Here is a 25,886-nt window from a genome sequence, read left to right on the forward strand (position 1 = left end):
TAGATGAGCCAATGATCAGGACAAAATATTTTATTTTAACCACTATTCCTTAGTTTAGTCCTTAGTTTAAGCAGGACATACTACTCATTTCAATAAAGAACTCAGATTTTGCACCCTCAGAGGGTAAATGCACTTTATACATCACTGCTCCACTGTCCAGGTTAACTTTCCATATTGCTTATGCACTTTTTTAAAAAAAGATACAACATGTTCTAAAAATATAAGAACAAAAAAAGGAAAGTGATTGCAGCAGCTAATAAAAGTAGTTAATCCTTTAAAACTTGTATGTTATATGTAAACAGATACTCACTTCGTGTCTGGCTGCTGAGATAAAAGACGTAACAGCCCAACTGTTATCTTTGAAGTGTCAAAGTTTGAAAAAGTCATTTTATTTCCAGCTTCAGTGAGATCCTAACGTTTGTTGAAGGCAAGTGATCAAAAATGGTTGTATTTCTTTCAATTTTTCATGTTTAGGTGAACGACTGAAGATTTATCCTTGTGCAAGACATCCAAAAGCATGTACAATTTAAAAATAATCGGGTGCTTTATCACAGTATCAATTGTACAAATGCAAGTGAGGAACTGGTTAGATAGCAATTTTATAGATTTAGATGTATAAGCACCAAGCTAGCAGTGACATATCCTTGTAACAAGCATCATAGAAAAAGATGGCAATGGAAAGTCAGTCTTCATGTGAAGTAGCTTATTTTGTTCTCAGGTGGAGTTCTGTACCCTACTTTAAATAATAGGCTTCATGAAAGATATATATTATTTGGAAAGAGTCCATTGAGCAACATAAGGATTATAGTTTCTACAATCTGATTAGAGAAGATTTCCTTCACATAAGGGAAGTTTTAAAAGATTTGAAAGGTATCAAAGGCTACTGAAAAGAGGAAGAAAAAAGCCTCTGAATTTGTGTTGGTTCGGACAAGAATTAATTGGTTTCACTTGCACCGTGTCATAGAAGATTTAAATTGGACTGAAGTTCCACAACTTTCTCAGGAAGATTAAGTAGTCCTTCCCCTCAAAAACAACAAAAAAAAGGAGAAAAAAACCCAGGCAGTTAGCTTTCAGAAATGACACAATTCTGAAGTATTTACATAGACTGATGGACCATTTACAGAAGCTTTTAAACCTGTTTCATCTCACACATTTTTGGTGGGAAGCAATGCTACTTCCCATTACTTTCTTTAAAAACTGATTGTCTTCCAGTAATTTGTGAAGCTATGGCCATATCTTCATTAGTTTCATCCTTCTTGTTATCTATAGTACATGCTCCAAAGATTTGAAGAATTCTGTTTCTGCTTTACTTCACATTTGATAGCTTAGCATATTCTAGATACTTTTCCCCATGCTTCATCAAAAAGTGGTAATACAAGCAAATGTAAACTGAGTTTTAACCACCTAAGAGGTATGATTTTATTATGCATTACACATGGATTGGGGAAAAAAAGTCAGTAGCAACTAGAAGAAAATGTTAAGACCTGGATTAAAAAAAATGTAATTAAGAAAACTGCAGAGTCATGTTATTAATTTTAGAGCAGTTTTTGTCTGTTTTCCAAGTCTAAGCAAGGTCACACATTCAACTATGGTAACATTCAAAGTGTACAGTCTGTTGCTGTTTCATTTTAAGCTCTGAGGAAATAAAGCATGAAGTGGTATTAAAAAAATTTTTACTCACTTATTAAATACATGTTTACATTTATGAAAAAGTCTACCAATTTAAAATACTAATTTAGATTAAGTTATCTGTTCTATAAATCACATATGCTTGAAAGTATGCAGTGCTGTCAAACTTCAGCAACATTACATGAAAAAAGGAAAACAGTTCATTTTTTATTAGAAATATAACAGTATGCCACTATATTGCAAGCTAGATATTTATTTCAAAATAGTATGCAGCAGACAAGCAGTGTTTAATTTTTATAGGACTATGTAAAATTAATCTTCCCAAATCTGCAGTTCTTTACGTTGTTGGAGCTATATTACTAATTAAGTAGCTAACAGGGAAAAAAACAAAACCAAACCAAACCAGAAATTACTAGAAAAGTTGTATGCACTTAAGACATCCTGAGGATTACAGAACTAGAACATCAAAATCAAGGAATAACCTGCATACCTGGCCCATTTTCTGCCCATTGGAAAAAGCCACACTGTTTTTCCTTCCCAAGAGGGCACACAAAAAAGTTCTTTCCATTATTGGGACCAATCTTCAACACAGTCTTCATAACACATCGCTTGCCATGGTTACAAAATGGAAAATTCAAGTCAGCCCACTGCCAAAAGAAATGGGTTTTAGGCACAGGTTTAGCATACGTGATGGCTATGAATTCCTTATTTTAAAATGAGCAATAGAAACAGATCTACAGGGGTGGCCCTAGAAGAAACTCTTCCTAGTAGTTAAGATAGTTTGATCTCTTTTGTTATCTCTGATTTTAGATTTTTCTTTAACATTAATTGGAACTGCACACATTTTAATTAGTGTAACTTCAATTGCTGTTAACACATAGTTTTCTTCAAATTAAGGCACTACAGTCATTACTGTCTTGAGTTCATCTATTAACTACCTGGTGGTGGGTGACTGAATCAAACTCTTCTCAGTCACATACACTCACAGCAAGGAGCAATGGCCACCAGTTGCAGCTAGGCAGGTGAGGGTAAGTGTTAGTGCAGCAGTGGGAGCAGTTGCCCAGGCAGATTACAGAATCTTCATTCTTGGAGGTTTTCAAGATTTTGGCTAGACAGAAACATGGCTGATGTCTAGATCTAGAGTTTGGCATAGTCCTTCTTCAAGCAAGAGGCTGAACTAAATGACTTGCACGAGTCCCTTCAAACCAACATTTCTGCTATGCATCTGTTTTACATCACAGGGAAGCAGATTAAGGACATTTGCACAAGCAGGTGCCTTCTCAGCAGGAAGAGAAGTAACTAAAACCGTAAGTTTATAACTACTATTATGCTCTTCATTTCAATTCAGTGTGCAAAAGTATTTAAAATTAGCAAATATAAAATTTAATAAAATTTTATAAAAATGGATCATATCTGTCCACAATTACAGATTATGGGGGCAAGGAGGCTGCAGGAACAAGTGCTTATTAGAAAACAGGCCCTGAAGTCTTATACATACTTGAAAGTAGTCACACCGAGTTTCTCTGGGTAGGGGACAGGTAAAAAACTGCCTGCCCTTGTTTTCTCCATCCTTTCTCACAACTCTGAGGCTGCAGAGACGGCTGTGTTTACTGCAGCGAGGATAGCCCATGCTTAACATACGAGTATCATCTGACGTAGTAGCTTGAGGTTTGCTGTAATGACAGGTTACAAAATGACTCCTGTGTAATGTTAAAGGGCTTACCAACACCACAACCAAAGAACTCTCTCCTACCATTACAATAGCTCACTCTGTACTTTTACACACAATGACAGCCAGAGAACAAACTTCTCTAATGTACCCTATTGCAGCTTTAAAGCTGAATGATTGCTAGTAGTGAATAGACAAGATTTGTGTGCTTTTCTTGCAGGTTATTATACCAGTTTTCCCCAGCATTAGCCCATGTTTTAAATTATTTCAAAGTACTCAATCTGCAAAACAAAATAAATATTACCACCACTATTATACTGCCCACCCCAAATTCCATTGTATTCTAAAAGAGTATTCTGCTCTCAGTGAGAAAATAGACCAATACCAAGTAATTGCTCCAGGTTGAATGTATTTGTATGCTTCACAGAAAAGTCTCCCACCCTCTTTATTAAAAAGTTACAGTAATGCTCCAAATCATATTCCATCAAGAAGTAATCCAGCTGAGGGGGTGGAACAGTGTTCTCTGAATGGAATAAAGTTTTTCTTTCTTTCTTCCTCATGACTGAGATAGTCAGAGATTATCTGAATTCAATACACAAGGCTTTATTTAAAAATGGTAACATGAAAAAGATTAATGCTCTAAAATGTATCTAATATATTTATAGAGCAGAAAAGCAGTGATGAAACCATAGTGAAAAAAGGAATAATTAATTCATTCTTGTTATCAGCCTAGGAATTTTATGTTCTCTTATGTCTAGAAGATTGCTGTCCTGCAGACATCAGCAGATTTTTTCCAATACCTCATTAAAACAAAAGAAAGAAAAACCAACAAATTTTTTGTTGGATTTTGCTACGAAGTGTTTGGTTTTGGGTTTTGTTGGGTTTCAGTTTTTTTTTTTAATGTTAAGTTGATTACTTGCTATAACTACCTGTTATGATGATTGATACTGTCTCATTTCTTCTTTGCACTCCTCTGTATTCTCAATTATCCTGCCTACATCCTCAGTTCTCTGTAGTCCTCCACTGAGACAGCAAAGAGAAAGTATATTCATACAGCCTAACTTGGCTAGCCAGTGAGATCCTGTTTCAAAACTGGTGCTTCAACAATGCAAGAAATAATTTCTATATTTCAGAACAGACACATGACCAAGAATTTTGTAGCATATCATTAATATCTTTCACATTCACCCTGCATAATTTACCACTGTAAGTGACATCTACCTTGCACTCCTATTACTGTTGTGTATGTCTGCCCAATTTTTCCTCGACACCCCTAATAGGTTCTCACATTTCTCTTAACTAGGCAATGGATGTGTCTGAATAGGGCTGCGTAAATAAAAATTCAGGATCGGTAGAGAGTTGAAGCAGTTACATATAGGATGGGGAGGAAAGTTAAGAGAAAATACTGATGGGAGGTTCATCGAGGTACCTGTACAGAGCTTTGTATCATGGAAGAATGTTGGAAATTGCTAGTTGACAAATAACTTTAATTAGAATATATTCATTCAGCTACTTTCCTTTTGTCGTCTTTCACAATGACTTCAAGACTACAGTGCTAAGCTCAGACAACTCCTTAGGTAGAACTGTGCTCATTGACCTATTAAAGCTATACTGTCCTATTCCATGGGAAGAGCTGAACTGTGAACAGCTGGTTAGTTAACAGCAGTACTGGCCAGATGCCAAAATCAGGACTTTTCCAGTGACAGCCTAGGTCATTCAGTGCTTTTGAAATCTGAGTGTAATTTTAGTTTACCCAAGAATAAGTTACCTCTGGCAGAAATCCAAAGACAACAGTGTCTGAACCCAACAGCACAGTATTCCATTAATCTTCAGGGATAAAGTTGGTTTATGGGATTATAAAAAGACTTTTTTACATTTTAGAATACATACCTTATCGCTATATTATATTGGTGAACAGAGGAGAGATGATCAGTTTTCTGTTTCTTCTGTACGTGTTTGAAAGCAAGAGGTTGTTGACAGGAGGACAAAGCCACAGAAGTTACGTGTGTTGAGCAACCCTTGTCTGTGCTTCCCCCTGACTGGTAGACGTTGTTTTGGGTTTGATTACAATTGCTTTTTGGAGCAACACACTGAGATAGTCCATCAGATATTTGGGTATCATTTCTCAAAACAGCTTTGTTACCAAGATCTGTTAAGACAAGAGTTGTAGTTCCAAATGCGGCTTTCCTATTGATCTTTATTTCTGTGCTTGGTTTTCTGAAATCATTACAAGGGTACTTCATTAAGTTTATGTTAAAGGCTGCAGAATCTTCAACATTCTCTGCCTTTGGAACTAAGGAAAAATAAGTTATTGGTTATAATCCATCTGTGTAGAGTGATACATCATATTTCTGATTGTATTTGTAAGTCATCATACAGGGAGTGAAAGAGTAAATTTACCATATCATCTTGAAAGATCTCAAAACCTGTCACATATTAGATACAGTTCCAAATTTCTTACAATAAAAAAAGCTCATGCACTTTTGGAGTCACATACAACATGCATTTCAAAATAACATTACTATTGCTTGAATAGGACCAGATGTGAATAGTACTCTCTAAATGAAAGCTATTGGAAAATTAACCATAGAAAACTGAATTTGGCCCAAATACAGGGATTAAAATATTTACATTTTTCAAAATAACTTTTTATAACCTCAGCACTGGGAGATTGCAGGGTATGGTACCTCCAGCAGCTGTACATTATCCATTTTTAAAGTATTGTTTTATTATTGACACAAAAAGGAATATTAATTTGTCGGGTTTTCTAGTGCTTTCAGGGTTCCCGCCCTTTCCAAACATTGAGCACATCCAAACTTATTGATCCCTTACTGTAAGAGGCTTCAGAAGCAAGCAGTTCAGACATTTACTTTGCATTTATTTCCTGATGTGAACAACAGTATGTTTCTTTACAGAAAGAGAGGCCTGCCTAGTGGGCAATAATCATTCCAAAAGAGTGGGCATAATTTATTAATGCCAGTTTAATAAATAAGGAGTCTGTAGGTAATCTTTCCTGAGAAAAGGGTGAAAAAAAAAAAAACTTTATGGGGTCCCTATATGCAATCTTTGTTAAGTGGCTGTGAAGCCACAGAGTTCAAGAACAGAGTCCTTTCTTTTCTACCACCTCCAGCAAGTCTCTCCCTCCTACATCTTCCCTCCATACAAGGAAGAGGGAATTAAGCAGAAGAAAAATGGGTAGATAAGGGATACACAAGGGCACGCTCTCTCCAAAGGCATTCTCACTCAGAAACAAAGTAAGAATCCCTACAGCTTACTCTCAACAATACTTGTTTCCAGGCTGCTTCCATTTTGCGACTGCTGCACAGTGAGACATACTGCTTCCAGTGCATTCAGATTTAAGAAAGGAGCTTGACCTTGTACTTAGCAAAGCAGCAAGGAAATTGAGATGTAATGGTAAATAGTTATCTGTCTCTACAGACTGAATTATTTCGGCTGTATGGCCAGCAGCTAACTTTACATACCAAGTATTCTGTCCTCAAAAATTCAAACATTTCTGCTGACAGTAGTTAATTTTAGAAACAAAATAAAAGACAAAAAATGAACAAAGCAAGAAGGCGAGGAATCTTAAAGTTTGAAAAGAGAGAGGTAAGCAAAACCATGTTTAAGAAAAATCTCAAATACCACTCCTATGATGCAAAAATAAGTCTTATTTTTTAAAAAATAATTTTTGTAACAGTATTCCACCAAGTCTAACACATCTTCAAATTCCAGGCCTGTTTTCAATAATGGCATATAGCTAAACAAGTGAAACGTAGAAGTACAGGAGAAGGAACAGGATTTTGTTACAAAGCTTAAAATAAAGCATTTGTGCACATGCTGTTATACATTTTAAGGTCTGGCTGACAGTATTAATTCCAGGATAAATGGTAGTTAGTAAATCTGAGTCTGTGGACAGATTAAAACTTTCATGTTTCTGGTGCTGATTTTGCAGGAGAATTATGCAAGATTAGCCTCTGCTGGCAACAAGTATCATGTAAGGCACGAAGACATACTTTTATTGATTCTTGGCCTGAAGAAATGGACTCTAGCTAGTGTAAGATAAGAGTTCCACACACATGACTCCATTCATAAAAGGAATAACTAGAATGAAACAATACTTTAAAAAAGCATTGGACCTTATTTTATAAGAACTGAGATCAATACCATAAAGTCACATTTGGAGGCACTTTGGAAAGTATGGCTCGCAGTACCATCAAAGCTATGGGAATGTGATCTTTAATTCCGATTTCAGCATTATACTTTTGAGTCATATAGTTAAATTCAGTGAACTTTTAACAATAGGTCCTGGAGCCCACAAAAACATTCATTCTTCTCAGGTACAAAAAGCCTGTATATTGTTTAAAAATACATTTTCTTGCAAGTGTGCAGCACTGGAGCTAGAAAAATAAAGAAATAAGTTGCATGCGGATTTCAGCCACTTCACTGAATAATTCACTACACAATGTGAAATAAGTGGAGTATTAGTTTTTGAGGTAGAAAACTTTCAATAAGGAATTATTATAGAATTAGCTTTATCCCTAAAAAGCCATACACGTGCATACCTCTAGACTTTGTTTCTTGGAATATATGTAGCAATTGAAAATGTTTCTGAGCAACAGTCTTCATCCAAACAACTTCCTGTAAATCCCTCCACAGAGTAATTTACTCACTTTTTCTACAGAAAGTGAAAACGTATACAAAGCTCCTCTTCACATAGAAAACAGGTCGCAGTGGAAAGTGTGTCCCTTACCTCACCCACCCCCTCTTAATATCTAAATTTCTATACAGAAATCTGGAGAGAAGCTAGCATGTTACTCATTACATCTTCCTGTCCCTTTCTAGGTCTCATTCACACATTCTCATTCACTGCCCACCCAATCTAGATTGCAGCATTAAAAGCTCCAGTAAGAGACAAACAACAAATTTAGGTAAGAAGTCCAGAATCATCCTTACTCTGAACTTGGAGGAAAAAAACCTAGCCCCTGAGAAACCCAACATCCTTTTGGAAAGGGTACCAAAGTATACTGCTTTTGTTCACATGAAAGAATAATTACTTTTCTGCCCCCTGGTGATTTCTATACCAGACATACGCTGCAAGCTTCTAACGATTTTAAGGAGAGTTGAAAGAATGGCTTTTTCTTTCACTCCTTGCCCCAGTAAAAACAAAGGGTCACTGCAGCAGCTTGTCTATAGAATCCCACCTGCACAGAAAGCTGGAAGACAAGACAGTTTTAGGGTTTAAGACAAGACAGTTTCCATGATTGTGTGTGCAAGATTTCCCCAAAATCTGACCTGAAGTTAGCTAAAGTTATGTAAATACAATTCACAGACAGTTCTATAGCTCTGAAAACTGCAATCCTCCCTGCTTTCCCAGTACAAGTTCCAGACAACCTTTCAATACCTTCAGGCCTTGAAGTCAAACAGGCATCACAAATTTTAGCAGAAGGCTTATTTATTAGGGTACAGCGCATACACGTCCACTCCTCTTCAGATTTCTGAGCTGTGTGTTCATTAGAACATGACCCCCTGCCACATGCCCAGCCAATTAGGCTATTTCTAGTTGGCAGTTTGCTGTGAAACAAAAGAATGATGTTAGTCTTTTGTGACGTTTCTTCTACAAATTGCCTTATACCACTACGTGCAGGGAGGCACAGGGCCAGAGAACAAGTAGTACACAGTGTTATGCCTGCCTATCATAGCTTGGGCAGCATGTCATGGTTAGAGTTTGATTTTTTTTTTTTTCTTTACCTCAAGGGCAAATCTTTCCCAATGCTGCAGAAGTAATACAAATAAAAATATTTAAACGAAAATGGATAGAAAGTTAATTATTAACTGATGTACTGTCCAGCACAAGGCCCCAGCCTCCCTACCATTTTCAAGTACTGGAGCAAGAAACTTGGCGAGAAAGGGAGACTGTTTCAGTACTTTTCCCCCATCACTTGTACAGAACGCTTGCTAACAAATGCATTACTGGATGAAGAGCTGTTCAGAAGCCAAACTACAGAAAGTCACACAATCTAGCAAACAAATTTTTTTCCTCTCATTCAAATGGTACCCATTAGACCACTTTGTTATCATAACAGCCACCAGAACTCAAAATCTTAAAAGTTAGAAAGTCTTTCTTGTGTGTCACCATTTGCTGGAAAGCCTTTTAACATTTAGGAGCCTGTTCAGAATTGAAGATTTTCTTTTTCTTTTTTTTTTCCTCATGCTTTCTTTCTCCTCATCAGAAAGAATTCAGGAATGTCCTAGCTGTTACTGGTGAGCCAAAGCTGTATTCCAGACACCTCTATAGATTTAATTTTATTTATTCTCCTGTAAATTGTAATACCTCCTATGTTGATACACTGATTTAGAATCATAGTTACTATTTTACAGTCACTACATGTTACCAAGGACTAATTTTGTCATAGTATCCAAACTTTGTTAGCATGTTAAATGTAACTTAAACTTACCTGTTCAATAAGATATATATGTAAATTTTTACGTACTATGGTTGATAAGTCATCAAGCATTTGTCTCCACAGTTTTTGTGGAATTATGCACTTTTTGGAGACTTTTTTTAATCCTAAGAATTGAAGCACTTCAATTAATAATGCAAATGCTGTACTTGGAAACTGTTGTGACACTCCTTAGACCTATCACTTATTCCATAATTATCACTCTCCTTAACAGCCTAGATTTCTAAGATAATGATAGGGATACCTATTACCTACCACATCTCTTCCACAACAGGAAAACTAAGGAGGACAATGAGAACTGCTGACATACCAGAGATCCTGTGCTGTCAAGAGGTAGAACAGACATTACAGTAGCTTTCACCAAAATACTGTGGCTAGATAACAAAACAGCCAAACTGGAAACGTTAAAAATGGGTATTTTCACATTATTAGATCAGTTGTTCTACTCAGCTATCAAAGATGCATTACTAGACTGAATATATTCAGCACATCATGTTTTGGAGTTTAATTCTCTGTCATCTCTCCGGTCTGTCTGCATGTCATTGTCCCCTGGCCCCATTCCGCCGCTCCTCCACCCATTTTGGAACATGAAATATGGGGGGAAAGTGTATTTTAAGATTCAAGGTACATTTGAATTTGATGAGGTAGCTTATAATGGGTATTTTCTTCATTTTTTCAGCTGAGTAAAATCATAAGCTACTTGACTTGACCCAAGAACCACTGGGTTAAATTCTACAGTTTATGATCCATAGCAAGTCAGTCTGATCACAGGGGCTCCTTTCAGTCTTCAAATGTGAAAAGCTTGGAATGGCAGATAAACCACTTGAGTTCAACATACTTTTATTTGGCAACAGTTACTGCATAATAGAAAACAGAGTAGAACACAAAGACCTGACCATTACGATGAGGACAGCACAAGAAACCTTTTTATTTTATAGCTACCATTACCGTGTTTTTCACTGAAATATACCACCGTTTAATTACTTGTTTAAAAAAAAACCCTAAACCACACAGCAACAAAAAACCAAACCACTATTTGTTCTAGAACAGAGAGAGAGAAAGATATTTTTTTCTTCCTTGCATCATTTTCCAGTTATCTGACTCAACAAAACACTGCTGTCTTCCTACCCTTCTGCAAAATATTTCTCATTATTACTTTCTGAAAATACAGCAGATTGGGGTTATCAGCATGTTAAATATTTATCTTCCATGCTGGAATTTTATATATTTGATCTGTACTCAAAGGTGATTTTTAAGCTTTAACCGAAATCCCTTCAGCCATCCAAATCTTGAAAGAAGGTTGGAGGTGGGAGAGAGATTTGTGTGTTCTGTAAATTGTATCTAAAAATATATATATACACATACACTAACAAAGGGAAAGTTTGCAAAGCGAAGCAGTATCTTTTATCAGATTGACAGAGATCAGTATATAAAGGCAAGATTCTGAAACCTCAGATGAAAACTTTCCAGAATAACTTAGTTATGTAAGAGTTTGAATAAGGTGCTTTTGGAAATTTTACCTTTTGACCCTTTGTGATATCCAATGCATTCTGTGCTTTTCTAAAATAAAAGGAGGAAAGCTGCTGCTAGCACAATTTATATAGAACCGAAAGCGTGTCTGTGGCATACCTGTAGTAAAACTTTCCAAATCTGATAAGGAGGAAGAAAAAAAGTTGTAAGCCCTACAATATTTGCTGCACTCTGAATTTACTGAAGTTTTAGTTTTCCCTCAGTGTAACTCTACAGCCAGAACAAAATTGCATAGATGCACAGCTATTTAGATATTCCAGGACTGAAGGGGCTATGCTACTGAAAAGAAACAGAGACACAAATTCCTACCTTCTTTATGCCATTCAACTCAGTTGTGTGTAAACATCCAAGCCGATTATATTGATAACACCAAGAACAAGGGGCAATTTTTCCAGAAGCATTGAATAATTCTGAGTACTCTGAATTGTTTTGCAATTCTGACATTTGGTTAGAGTAATAGCTATTTCATAACAGATGGGGCCTTTGAAAGAAATAGTATCAAAGAATGAAAGCTTTTAACCATTTTTAAATACCAATGGCCAAAACGTTTTCCTTTTGAAAAGTCAAGTGAATTTAGATATAAAATGCACAAGCATCCATTCTACTTGAGAAGTGATGTCCTCTTACTGTAACAGCACTTTGAGGACAGCAATGCTTAAAAGTGTTATAAAGTTACCATCATACCTAACATTGACAAGTTGGGGATCTGCCTTTTGACATTGAGAGCAGAAGTAAGTCATCCTGTTATTCTCTCCTAAACGACACAGAGTGATCTTCCCATTGCACTGACCACAGGTTAGGCGCTTGTATACTTTGTAGTGTTTGTAGAGTGGAGACCCAGTTTTGCGGCACTAAAACAGAACATGTTTAAAAACTGAGTTAGAGACCCAGTACAAATTTTATGTCAGTCCTTCTACAGTTCAACTGAAGCTAAAATAAAAACCCCTACATAAACTGACAGCTCAACAACTACATAAAGATATTTAAGGGCTATCATCTGTATTCCAATCAATGCAGCATAGAAAACAAAAATAAAACAAACATGAAACACGATACCAACATCACCTTCCCTCACCCCAAAAAGAACCAAAAACACACCGCAGAGTCAGCTCAGACCTTATACTACAGTCTGGGTTAATCAACCTTCCCAAAACCTAAAAAACTGAGCGATGCAGAAATATTCCAGGGATTCTGTAGGAGTCGGGTAGCGCCCAGTAAAGTTGCTCAGCTTCATCTTAGCACTGGCCATGCCAGACAAGCTGGCTCATGAAAAGCCACTTGGCACTATGGTAAGCTCCCCAGATACTGGCAGAAAGTCATATTAAATACAGTACAAGCCCAAAGGGCACAGTGACCTAAAGAGCCTCCAGAGGGCTGGCAAGCAGGCACATTTCATGAGACAATTCACATGGAGTCAGTATAGACATACCCCAGCTAAAACTGGCAGAAAAACAAATTAAAAAAACCCAAACAAACAAACAAGAAAGCCTAGTAGAGACGCAGCCAGGTCTGCAGAGCCACACAAGTTTCTGCACTACAATTGCAGTTCCTTGGGCACAGTTCAAACGATACCACAGCTGGCCCAGCAATACCAGCCCAGCTCTGGCAGGGTTCAATAGCTCTAGCTCCATAATGCATGAAGACCCTTGGAGTCTTCCCAAAATACAGGTGTCTGAGGACAGCATATTTGCTTCTGCTGTGCTCTTATTCATCAGCCTCGCTGAATGAGAATGCTTTTGCCAGTACAATCTAGTAATTCAGTCAGAAGGAATTACTAATATATATTGCATGAATATTCACAAGCAGCTTGCTTTCTCCTCAAGATTTCTCCTCAAGGTTTACAGATAGTTTCTTATTAGTAGTTTCCTCCCATCCAGGTATTTTTAAAAAAAAAAACACAAAAGCAACCGCTTTTTACATGAACAAGATTCCTCATCTTTGCATCTGTAAGGTGTTACTACAAATGATATAGTATGATTACTACAAACGTTCTATAGCAGTCTATAAAAAATGATCAAGCACTACCCCTCTTATTAACCTATTTTTGTTATGTTTTTATCTTAAAGAGACTTGGGGGGGGTGGGCTAGCTCTTCTTTAAAAGCACTTGACTGGTGAATACTTGCTAAGTATAGATTATAAAAGTTTTGAAAATGGCTAAACTGAGCTACAGAAAGTTTAACTTGTTTGTTCATTGTCAGTCTAAAAGCCTGTGACACATTTAAATCTCCTAGTATTATAGTTGTTGCAGAACTGGATGCTATCTCTTTACTGGTAGACTTCACTATGAAGGTTGGAGAATGAAAATATTTCCCTAAAATATTTCCCAGATTAAACTACTTTTCAGTGGGCTGGGGAAAGCAGATATTTAAGCAGACTATTAAACAAATTACATTTTTAGCCTTTATGACTGAACGATGGTATTAGGAAAGTTAGGTGCCCTCCTCCTAGCTTACCAAAAAAAAGGATTTTTAGCAGCACTAGCTCCTTGCCTTTCATAAATACCAAGAGAAACAGACAAGAATTTCACTGCTGCTGTTCATTTCTCTGCATGCAGCTTAAAGAAGAAAAACATACAAGAATTAGGTCAAATTCTCTCTTTTTCTATTTTGGAAAGTTAAACAGCAACCAGGAATTCTAGACTATACAGGAGAAGAAATGAAATCCTAGTGAAGTTGTGGCAGCAGGGAGAAGCTTGACTTTATTTCACTTTATCAACCAAAAAAGTTGTTGCAGTTAGGAAAAAAAGTTGTTAGAAATTACAATCTATTTAGTCAAATAAATATACTTGCTATTTCAAGTTTCATAAAGGAAGCCACACGAATTACCTTCATACTTCCCTGGGGCAATTTCTAGTTCCCAGTTTGAAGAGTGACCTTTAAGTTATCTTACATATAAGTGTGTGCTTAACTAACATCAATTCTGACATGTTCAGAGTGATGTTACAGCGCATGCACAGCAAAACTGTACTGGCCCTCAGGCAGCATCTGTCAAACTCTGCTGCTGCAACTGGGCCAAGGCTGTGCACATTCTTACAGTCTAGACTCCCCCACCTTTCCATCATTTGACAATTCACGATGAATAAAGAGCACACAAACCAACATTCAGATTCATGGAAACACTTGTCCTGTTGCATCTTTTTACTGTTTTCACCAGATGATCACATACAGCTAACGTGCCAGAGTTCAAGTTTTGGAGGCTTCTCAGAAACATGTGCCAATACCTTATAAAAAAGCAGGGTGAAATCGCGTGTCATTTTCACCAAGTGACGTATATGCTCATCTGTCAGTTGGCAAACCTGTAAAGACGACAAGGATGTTTTTTAGAATATTATGATGCTAAGGGACAACAGCAGAAAGACAACACAGGGGCACTTTGAACACTTTCAGCTGATATGGAATTGCATTGCTTCCTGTTACGATAATTCTCTGACATATTTTTATATATATATATAATCTCAGTAAAACAGTTCATTTTTACATTCTATACTACACAAACTCATTGTGTGAATACCAATGTACTTTGCCTCATCCGTGTAAAACATTAGGCAGAAATTTCAGTTGTTTTCCTCTATATTGACCTAAGGGTTCCTGATCACAGGAATCATGTGGAGTTAACAACTCCTGGTTCCCTCTTAATTTCGTCATGGATTATGATACAACCTACCTATCATCAGAGGCTCTTTCCTGTGAGAGATCTTCAGGAAGAACACCTGAGCCAAAGGCATCACAGAGAGATGTATCAACCAAACACATTTTTGTTAAGAACTCAAAATTTTGAGTCACATTTTTCTTTCCTCTGCCAGCTCACATTGCAGATACAATTAAAATCCAGACTGATCCTATGAAGAACTTTCAGAAGTATTATGTTTAAAAAACCTTTCAGTTACTATCTTCACCAGCTTTCCTTTACATTCTATGTAATCTCAATCTGTTTTGCAAACATCAGACTTCTTTTCAACCAAAGTTTGGAGACGCATGCCTGAGGAACTTAACCAAAAAAAGTATGGTAAGCAATGGTAGAAAAGCAAATGATGCCAGCTAGCAGGACAGGAAGTGGAAGCAGCTGCAAAAATAATCAACTCTACCACATAAACTATTTTGGGTAGTAATTGAAGAAAGAAAACCTGAGCACTCTTCACTTTATTTATAGGCTGACAATTTAATGGTAGCACAACAAGATGCCAGACGAAGTCAGGATTTGAAAGTTAAATGAATTCCCTACTAAGGAGAGGTTTCAAGTTGTAAGAGGGAAGGCTTAGCCCCACAAAATATGTCCACTCTGTGAGGCAGGAGTAGCAGCAACAGGTTCCAAGGAATGCCATGACAAATATCTCCAGTTATCTTTATAACACATTAATTTAGTGTCTTAGAATAACTTAAGAAATGACAGATGATAAAACAAAGGCAAGAAAATTACAAAATGTTACATAAATATGTATTTACATTCTTAATGCTTTGGTGTCATTAAAAACAATCTTGAGACATTTCCCTTACCTTAACAGCTGGATGAAGACCACTGTCAAATAGTGCTTCATTTTTTATGATATTTCCCACTCCAGGTAATACTGCTTGATCCAGTAACACATCACACAACATGCGGGTTTTCTGCTGCTTAATCTCACTTTCTGCTCTTAAGAAGCTAAACTTTGGAGAACAGACATCCAAGCTTTCCATCATTCTCACTTTCCGCTCACTCTCAGCTGCACTTCTGGAAGAGAAAAATACATTAAGATTTATTTTTATTTTAATTATATGCTATATAGCAGTATGGTTTTAAAAACAACACATGAAAGCATAATAGAACATTATATGCAGATAACAGAAACCATGAAAATACCAGTGACAGGAAGAGGCACAGAAATCACATTAACCACCCGTCCCAAAAACAGACCAATGATACATGCACGGAACATGCATCTGGTCCAACATACAAGAAGTCATCCTCACTTTGTTCATATTAGTTTGAAAAATAATTGCCACGTCCTTGCTTTAAAACTACTTCCAACATGGAAAGACCATGTGTTTGGACCATCAGACATAACTAACTGTATGGTTACATGGTCCAGTAGTTACAACATGACAATAAAAGATGTATTTTCTTAAACCTTGATTTCATTAGATTAAGCATAATTGTTTGAAAATAATACAGTACAAGAAGTCTCAGGCTTACGTAAGCTTTTACATTTTGTAATATTAAACATGCAGGTATATGTTACTTGAATGTACATGCTCCCTTTCACCCAAGAGCCTCAAATGCTTTAAAAATCAAGCTTGCTATGTTATTTTTATTCGCAGTGAGAAGTACAATGCTGATGGACAAAAACATCCACTTAATGTCAGTTAGAACAATTATACCAATTTGCTTCCAAAAAGAAAACAAAAATAAAAACACAACCTTGGGAGCATAAAAATTTGAAACCAGTAATCATCACAGGTCCTTATTCTTGTTAAGGAAGCAAGACTTGTGCGGAAATTAAAGGGGCAATGGGACTCAGCATTCGGATCTAAGGATGGAATTAAATTCAGCTTTCATTCCCAGCCTTGACACTATCTAATGAGACTACGGCATAGAACTACTTTAACTCTATGTAAACTGATACAAAAGTAACAAAATTAAATTACTATACCAATAAATATGATATGTTTAGAAAGTTTTGTTTTGTTTCTTTGTGCCTATGATGGCATCCAAGCACTTAACAATTTCTGTGTGATTTTTCACTATGTCCTTAAAAGAATGTTATAAAAAGAAAGAAACCAAACTGTGTTTAATTTGGTTAGTTTCTGCTTTACCTATACTCTACTGTCACCTCAAAAAACCAAACAGTATCCTCTGTAAGCTCTATCTCCAAAACTGGTAGTGCTCCATCTCTGTCTTTGCTTCCATCAGGATTAACGTGTATGGAACCATTCATACCAAAGTGAATCCTTGAAAAGAAAGAGAATTCTTATGGTTATATTATCTTAACAATGTTTCCAAGCATTACACTAGTCTATTTTTTGAAGTTATGAACTATTCTTACCTAACCAAGTCAGTATGTATGTACATTAATTCTAGTCATTAAGAGTAACATGGCAACAAACTACTTGTTTACATAGTGCTCAATTCCCAGAGAAGAACCCGCCGAAGTCAAAACCACTCCAAAACATAGCAGTTTTCCAGTGGTTTTGCAGTATAATTCATTATACAGAAGTCAAACCTTATCATTAAGTAACACACTTTTCTGGTGTATCACACTTAGAATTTTTTCACTTGACATGCTGGTTTTCCTACATAGGTTCTTAAGTCCTCAGGGAGGCTGAGAGAAATGAGGCTACTTTACCAGACAATTTTCTGTTAAATCAGGCAGAAGTCACCTGGTATGAAAGGAAAGATTTCAGTCTCCATATTGACAACAAAGTTATCATATCAAAGCTACTTCCAATAACGCCATAAACAAAGTAATTAACATCTGCCATATGTTGTTTTCTGCTTTTCTTTGCCTACAACCAAGCCAAAACCTGCAGGTCAATTAAAAATTAATAAAAGAAATAAACTGAAAAATGCACAGATGGCAAAGGAGTGGAACAGACTCTTTCAAGCATTCCTTTTACAGATCACTAATGCTTTAAGAGGTCTTACACTTTATAATATATTCTACTGGGAGCTAGTATACTTGAGCAAAGGACAAGTTTGACTATGGTCTCATACATTTTATTTATTATAAATTCACCTGGTACATTCAAGTCCTAAAAAACTGTAAGATAGAGGGAATGTCCTACTTCTATGCATTTTATATCAGAAAAGGTGGATTATTTTGTAGCTACAAAAAGATTTAAGAGATTAAACTACACAAATGACCAAAGAAACACAACATCAGGTGTATATTTCCTTTTAACCCCTCTTTGTTACATTTCAGGAAGGATAGGCATTTTAAATATTTACAGATAGGTTAAGACAACATTTCATTAAGCACAGTCTTAAAGTCAATTCTTTATGTAACTTCCTCATAGCATTTATTCATTAATTTTTTTCAATTTTTAAAAACCCGTGTCTCTCCAAAACTCTCTTCTCTTCTTACAAGTCAGTTCAGGTGATATAGTTATTTCAGCCACTTTTATTTTCAATAGCCCTTTCCAATTCTCAAGTGCCATGAATAGTACTGCACAGGCTTAACTAGTCAAAGTTATTTTTAAAACTAGTCAAAGTTCTTTTTAAACCAAACTCTTGCATCTTGCTACCAAATGGTAATGCACTAAATGCTTCCAGAAAGTTATTTTTAAAGAAATAGCATTCACATTAATAGCTGATGGTTTCATTTACCAAGCCCCAGTATACTGTTTAAAAGGAGCATTAAGAATTACAACTATTACCTACCTTAGGAACTTGTCAGTTCATGACTAGAAAAAAAAAAAAAAAGGAGTAATCGCTACACATTTACATTCAAACGCCTTAAGAAATTTATAAAATTTTACTCCAATGTGTTTCATTACCTTTGATGTCCTGAAATAGGGAAAAACAGAAATCTTCTCATTTTAATTACAACTAGAAAAGCCATGCTAATTAAACCTAGGCTCTGTTATTCAATGATAGCTAGTAGTAAGGAGTTGATTATTTTTTGTTATTTTAAAGTAAAAAGGTGAGGTTGTAGAATTATTTAGTGCTACACAATATTGTAAGGATCTGCTTTTATTTAAAACATTTTTCCCCATAAAAATAAAAGATTAGTAGCAGCACAGTCAAACTATTATATGGAGATGTAAAAAACAGTGATAATTCACATTATCAAGTTCTAAGGGCCAAGATGTAATTTCCAGTCAAGACAGTGGAAGTCTTTCCTTTAAGGGATTTGGAGTCAACAATTATCTCTTTCCTAAGAATATTTTTGTCCATTTTCAGTTATGCAAAAACATATGTGCATTATCAATTTTCAGAAACTTTTCTAAACCATTTATCACTCCAAATCTACATTAATAGCACACTACAGAAACTAAACCCAGGACAACCCCTCTCACATAACTGTATCATTTCCATGGCAAAACACGCAGTACATGCAAGTCTCTCCTGCACAACTCACAAGTATCAGAGAATTTTTTTCCAACTTTCATTGATTATTTAAGCAACTTTCAAGACAAAACTGAAAAAAAAACCCCAACAACTCAGATTTTCCAAAAAGTCTTGACCTTCTTCAGTGCCTTTAATGTCCTTGTTTAAATGGACATCAAAAAGTAGAAGTACTAATTTCTTCAGAAGGTGTAATTGCTCATTTGTACTCTTAAAAAAGCTTCTACTGTCCACCATGGATTGCAAATATACTGAACTGAACTTCGTTTGCTAATTGCTATCCACAACATGGCAACACTTCAGAAGTATCCTCTTCATTTGCAAGTCAGGCAAGCAGTAGCCAAACTGTATAAAACAATTTCATGGCCAGGTTATCTTCTCCCACCAGGCAGTCATTCCCCACTTGAGAAAACCCAAGAGCATAAAATGAGTTAATAACCCTTCATGGCCCAGTCTTTCACAAGGCATGTCTGACTAACATTATTCCAACATGACTACCAGCTTTTTACAGGTAATCTTAGCAGATGAGAAAAGCTGTTTTTGTTATGTTGAGAAACTATGTACAGACACAGAATATGTATATCAGTAACACTCCTCATGACAAGAAAGTCCTATATTTGAGAGTTAACTTTAATAAAGAAATAATACATTCTCTGAAGGCATATTCCTTATTTCCTCTCCCAGTAACAATCCTGGCAGCCAATCTTAGACTGCTGTAAGATGCATTTTCCGAAGCCTTCCTCTACCTCCCCTCAACATCTTTAAGACGTACAACATACATTTTTAAAACAAGAGAATGACGATCTTCATTATCAGATAAGTAACTTCTGCCTCCTGCGTAGAGGAGACCTTTCCCGTACCTAACTTCTACAATGTTTCCAATCAAATAAGTGACATGACTAAAGGGACTTCTTAAATACACTTTCTAGAGCTACAATAACTGATAAATTGATGAATCTTTTAAGCTTATTATCAAACAATAACTGAAGGTTATTTTCATTAAGTACAGTAAGTTAATGCATTGGCTAGAAAGCTTAAGAATTATTTAAAATCTTTCAGGGTCAAAGGATTATATTTTCCACACTAGAACTTGGCCACATTTTCTTTCTCGTTGAGAACTTTTGCAAAATGCTTACTTACATTCCTTAGTAATAGCTTTTTTCTTCTGATAATTCAGTCTGTTGAAACAATGCTTCCTTATTGTATAATTTACTCCTTTGCTTATTGAATCAATTTGTAATACGTGCAATAGTCATTTAAAAAAGGCTAACATCTGTATCAGTTACCTCCCCTGCCTTTTTTTTTAATCTTCCTTTATAACTGACTTATCTTTTTCTTTTTTAAAGCTGCTTTTTCTTCTCTGTTTCTATTTAATAAAGCACAATACAAAGCAAGATAAACTGATTAGGACCATAATCCTATCCTTCACAAATATGGGTAGCTTTAAACACATATGCAGTCCTGTCCTACTAGTTACTTGTATGATTGTCATGTAAAGACTGCTATGTGCTTGTAAGACTAGTTGCATTTCTCTAACACTAGGTGAAATAAGCATATAGCACTATATCCGAAAACCAGCAGGCCCCTGCTACCAAAGATCAGTCTACGCATCACCCCAGGTAACTACTAATATATCACTGCCTTTATTTATCCAGCACGCAACCACTGCAAACTGTTGTACTCACAGCCAAGCATTTTCAGTTCTATCTCCCTCCTATAAAAGCAGTGCCACTGGCAAAATATTGTGTCACAGAATTGTAAGGTATTTGTTGATATTACCAGTTTTAAATGAACAAAAATCATGACCTTACACCTTTGTTCAACATCAGTCACTAGGTGACAAAGACTATGCTGAACGTAGAAGTGATGTTGTTTTCCCTTTTAAATATTTAGGAAGATTAGAATTATGTTGCAAGTGGAAGGGTAAAAGAAAAGCATTAAAATGCAAGCCTTGCCTATTAAATATAAGGGTCTCACTTATGTAGTCTATACTAATTACCTTAAAGAATGAGAGGGGATTTTTTTTAATAATCCATTACACTGCATTTGGTTAGATTTCTTTTTAGTTGACTTTGCAGTACAGAAGCATACTGAACCAGAAAAAGTAAACTAGATTCCAAATACAACCTTGGTGGCTCGTACAAGATGATGTCCAAAGGGTTAAAGCAAATGACAAAATCCTAAACATGCCAACAAACCCCTAATAAACTCTGCAAAGCATGAACAAATGATGATTTGTCAGTTTTACCATTTGTCTAGGAGACACGGTTTCACTAGAAAGTTAAGAGTTACAGTTATGATACCCAAACCATTCATCTGCCAAATTTCAAACCAATTTCATACTTCCAAACCAAGGAGTTGTTAATATTGTTTAAAGAAAGAAAGAAAGGCAGCATAAATGTATACACACAGAATTTTAAGTTTGGCAATTTTTTCACACAAGTTTATTATCAGAGCAATTGAATCATTAAAGATTAAGTACAGAATTTCAGTCTAAATTTCTTAAGGAAAGTTGAAAGAAATTGCAAGTACAGTTTGCAGTGGAAGATATTAAGTAACTGTACCTGCATGCACTTCTGAGTTTTGTCCCTAGAAAATGCAATTTCCTATTTGAAACAAAGCATTTCAATGAATAACTGTCCTTTTCAGATACCTTTACATGGAATCTTAGACCAAGAATAAAGCAATAAATTATCTGAAAATGTAAGTGACTATATCCAGTATTTCCAGCACTGCAGAGAGGCTGCTGAGAAGTTTCTCTATAACACTAACTTTCAAATCTCTGAAACCAACATTAGCAAGAACAAGATGACACCCCGCATACAGTCTGAATGCATAGGAAGCCTTTTTCTCACCTCTTACCTCAAAGCTTTCTGATCAAAATACATAAAAAGTTCCTTTCCCAGTGTCTCCACACCCCTGTAAACATGTCCAACAAGGAAATCGTAACCAGAGGCTCTCTCTTCACTTGCAGCAGTCTGAAAATGAGCACACACACACAAAGATTAAAACAGAATTTATACTACTTTGATTCTAGCATCAGGACACATTCAGCAAGTAACTGTATGAACTAATTTTCCAACTTGGACAATATTAAACCTTTTCTCCTTAAGCAGCTCTATCAAAACCAATGAGACTATCAACCTAGGAAGCAGAGTCACTATTGCTAATGCTATCATAACCTTCTTCATTCTTTTCTGAATTGAAACAATACATCTTTTTTAATAAGGGTATTTTATGCCTTTTCCTTCAAGTCATGAATTCACAATAACAGTTTCAGGCTGATGTAAACTAGACAGGTATAGTTTGAATATTAAATACTTGTCAGAGTGTCAATTCTGCCATTTGCACCTACATCCTTCTCCAAATGCCTCTTGCTGGAGTTTCTATCCAAGTTAATAATATGCTTTCAGTGTTTCACATAGAGCATTGTGTGTTACAGAAAAGCCTCCACCGAGCCCACAGAGATATTTCTCTCTTCCTACTCATTGAAAGTCTAATCTCGAAAGATGTTGAACAGCAGGCGGGACACTACTAGAAGACAAGAAAAAGATAATTGTGAGATTGAAGCAATAATTTTTTCTTGCTTAGAACATGAAACTCCACTGAAATAAGAAGGGACCTCTACAGGTTATCTGGTCCAAACACCTGCTCAAAGCAGGACTGACTTAGATCAGGCATCCCAGGGCCTCCTCCAGTCAACTTCAGAGTAGCTCCAGGGATGGAGACTCTCGTCTCTCTGGGCCCTTGTTCACTATTGCTTCACTATTGTCACGATGGAAAAATTTTCCTAATACCTAATTAGAATTTCTCCTATTGTCACCTGCATCTGCTGCCTCTCATCCTACTGCACACCTCTGACAAGAGTCTAGCTCTGTCTCCTCCATACCTTCCTTTTAGGTAGCTGAAGAGAGCAATAAAAAGCCATTTCTATCAGCTTCTCCTTGTGCATCACGTGCTTCAGCCTGCTAATCATACCAGGGGACTCACTCTAATATGTCATTATCTTTTTCCTACTGGGGAACTGAAAACTGGACACTGTAATCCAGATGCAGCCTTGCAAGTGCTGAACAGAGGTAAGAATCACTCTCAGCCTGCTGGCTACACTGTTGTTAGCACAGCCCAGCATGGGGCTGGCCCTCTCCCTTGGAAGGGCACGCTGGTGACTTGGACTCAGCTGGTATAGGACCTTGGTCCTTTTTTTCTGTGGAGGCATTTTCCACCTGACCAGCAGCCAGGTCTGTGCCATTGCATGACATTATTCTGTTCCAAGTGCAGGACTCTGCAAGTCTGGCAAATGCTGAACTTAAGTTTCTGCCAGCCCATTTTTCTCAGCCTGTCAAGGTCCCCCTGACCAGCATCTCAAGTTCCCCAGAACCTGCTGAAACCTGCAAGCAGTATATTCACTGTCATCAGAGCCCTAACTGCAAGGCACAGATATGTGTACCAGTGCTTCAATCACAACACTCAATTGCAAAGCAAATACGCATTAAAGCGACCCTGGCAAATCAGCAAGGCTTCAGCTAGTTAGAGAAATTTCAGAGCTACTCTCTGTAAAATCTGCCACTGTATTACTACCTTGAAATGATATATATTTAGAGCATTTTATGGTTATTATTCTGCCAAGTAGAAAAATTAAAATATTTTTTGCATAACACCAACATAATTTACTTTGCCTATTATCAAAATAGGAAGAAAGAAAAATTTTGCTCTCACATAAACAGTTCATCTCTTCCAATTAAAGTATTAAAGTAAGTTGGTGTGCAACAAGGTTCATTTTAGTTATAAGCCACTCAGGTTTGTTTAAACTAAACCAGAGTAAGAAGTGACCGAGATGGAAAACCAACTAGTTTTTTCAAAATATTTTAAGTTAAATTCGTACCACTTTGGTATCAGGTGAGCCCTTACAGTTATCACAGTACGAACTCTCTTAAACAGTGTAGTCTTCAGCAGCGGCCAAGGCTTTCGCCATGGTTAGCAGCCATGATCTAAAAAGCCAAGACCCTTATGATGGTCATTTGCCAATGAATAGAGTCTGCCCTGAGGTGACTTTTACTGCACAAAGTTATGAATGTCGGTATATTCGAGGGAATTAAATTTCTTTTTGAAACCATAGGAGCATAAATCCTTACTTCAAAAAGCTTAGTCCTGAAAGATACAAACCTATAAAAAGACTGTTGACTGCCTATCTTAGACATATCTTGAACTACATTCTTCCTTAAATTGTTCTTTCATTGAAGTACTATCTTATTGAGCCTTAATCACAAACTCTCCTACACTGTCCTTTATACACTGAAGGTGGGGAAGAATTCCCCAACTTTCTGTCTGGAGGCATCCAATATACTTATTTGGGACACAAGTAATGCACAATTTCTCACAGTTGAGCAAAACCAGGCATGAAAAAAAAATACCCTAGCCACCTCTGTAATCAAAACCAGAGGACCGTATCTTCACAGCTCATCAGCTAGGCCTGCTTACTGACATCCTAACTTCTCCTTCTACCAGAAGGGCTCATGAGCCCCAGCAGAGTTTTATATTGGTGAAGTATTTTATGCTGCCAACAGAAAGCATAAAAACTAGTAGAAAAATTACATACTGTGTACACTGAGAGCAGATGCCACGTTCTTTATTTATTTAAATAGTTGGTCTAATTAAAATGATTTAAAAAAAAACGTTACAGAATTAAAAGCTCCTTTTCTGCAGGCCAGTGTGTACCTTTCTCTCACCATGTTTCATTCAGACTTGTGAAAACTTATGAGATTACGAAAAAATTAAAGTAAGGAACTGCTAGTGTAATTTTTCTTGTATTGTAGGTTTCCTGAAGCTAAAGATATTACAATTTACCCCAAGTGAACAAGAGTGATTCGCTTTCACTCATTATTTCCAAAACCCCCTATGTTTCTACAGCTTCAGCACCTCTTTACACATCCGACCTCCTAAGGCTTATTTATTATCTTGATGACAAGAATATTTTATAATTTAAAGGAAGAATAAAGACAGTATCCACGGACCCACCCCAGACGACGGCAGCGGCGCAGGAGCTCTGCCGCAGCCGGGGCGCGGGAGGGGGAGGCCATGTCGACCGCACTAACCATCCTGCTCTGTGCTCAGGCCCGCCAGCCCCGTGGCCCCGCACCCCAGCGACTCCTGACGGCTCCGAGATTCATTTCCTCTCCCCCAAACCTGGCGGCGTTTACCACCGCGCACACCCGCGGGCTCAAGCTCTGCGCCGCCCGGCCCGGTCCTGCGCTGCCCCTGAGGAGAGGCGGCTGCGCTGCGCTGCCCTGCCCCGCCCCGCCAACGGCCGCCAAGGCGCCTCTCCGCCGCCCCGGCCCCTCACCGCGCCGCCGGCTCCGGCTGGCGGGGCACTGCCCCGCGCGCTCCGCACCGCCTGGCCCCGCCGCACCCGCGCCCGCAGCCTCTCTCCGTAGAGCGCGCAGCCCGGGCCCTCCACCATGGCCGCGAAGCGCGGCTGAGCGCTCCGCGCCCGCCCGCCTCTTCCCTTCAAATCTGCCGCTCGCTTGGGGGCGGTGCTGCCGCGCCGGGGGTCGCCCCG

At 37.2% G+C, this 25,886-nt stretch overlaps 1 protein-coding gene across 4 annotated transcripts; it reads right to left on the reverse strand.

Moving 5' to 3' along the window:
• On the reverse strand, positions 1 to 25,870 carry NEIL3 (nei like DNA glycosylase 3). Of its 4 annotated transcripts, XM_072862858.1 has the most exons (11): positions 22,686 to 22,817; positions 22,193 to 22,308; positions 18,644 to 18,666; positions 17,080 to 17,214; positions 15,784 to 15,997; positions 14,511 to 14,585; positions 11,974 to 12,140; positions 8,700 to 8,869; positions 5,189 to 5,591; positions 3,128 to 3,302; positions 1 to 2,276 (listed from the first exon to the last, which is right to left on the reverse strand). In XM_072862858.1, exons 4-11 carry the CDS (start codon positions 17,199 to 17,201, stop codon positions 2,100 to 2,102), a joined length of 1,503 nt encoding a protein of 500 aa, XP_072718959.1. In that variant the 5' UTR covers positions 17,202 to 17,214; positions 18,644 to 18,666; positions 22,193 to 22,308; positions 22,686 to 22,817; the 3' UTR covers positions 1 to 2,099. The 4 variants fall into 4 exon arrangements, with proteins under 4 accessions (XP_072718959.1, XP_072718958.1, XP_072718957.1 ...); XM_072862856.1 differs by lacking the exon at positions 18,644 to 18,666 and having other exon boundaries at positions 4 to 2,276; XM_072862855.1 differs by lacking the exons at positions 18,644 to 18,666; positions 22,686 to 22,817 and adding an exon at positions 25,671 to 25,870 and having other exon boundaries at positions 8 to 2,276.
• Positions 25,871 to 25,886: the final 16 nt, after the last annotated feature.

Source organism: Ciconia boyciana, chromosome 5, assembly GCF_034638445.1.
Source record: "Ciconia boyciana chromosome 5, ASM3463844v1, whole genome shotgun sequence".
NCBI classification, from domain to species: domain Eukaryota; kingdom Metazoa; phylum Chordata; class Aves; order Ciconiiformes; family Ciconiidae; genus Ciconia; species Ciconia boyciana.

Coding starts and splice junctions, on each gene's coding strand:
- NEIL3 (XM_072862855.1), bottom strand. CDS start 25,787: ATGGTGGAGGGCCCGGGCTGCGCGCTCTACGGAGAGAGGCTGCGGGCG. Junction 22,309..25,670: donor CAGCCGGAGCCGGCGGCGCG/GTGAGGGGCCGG, acceptor GCTCATTTTCAG/ACTGCTGCAAGTGAAGAGAG. Junction 3,303..5,188: donor CAATATAATATAGCGATAAG/GTATGTATTCTA, acceptor CTGTCATTACAG/CAAACCTCAAGCTACTACGT.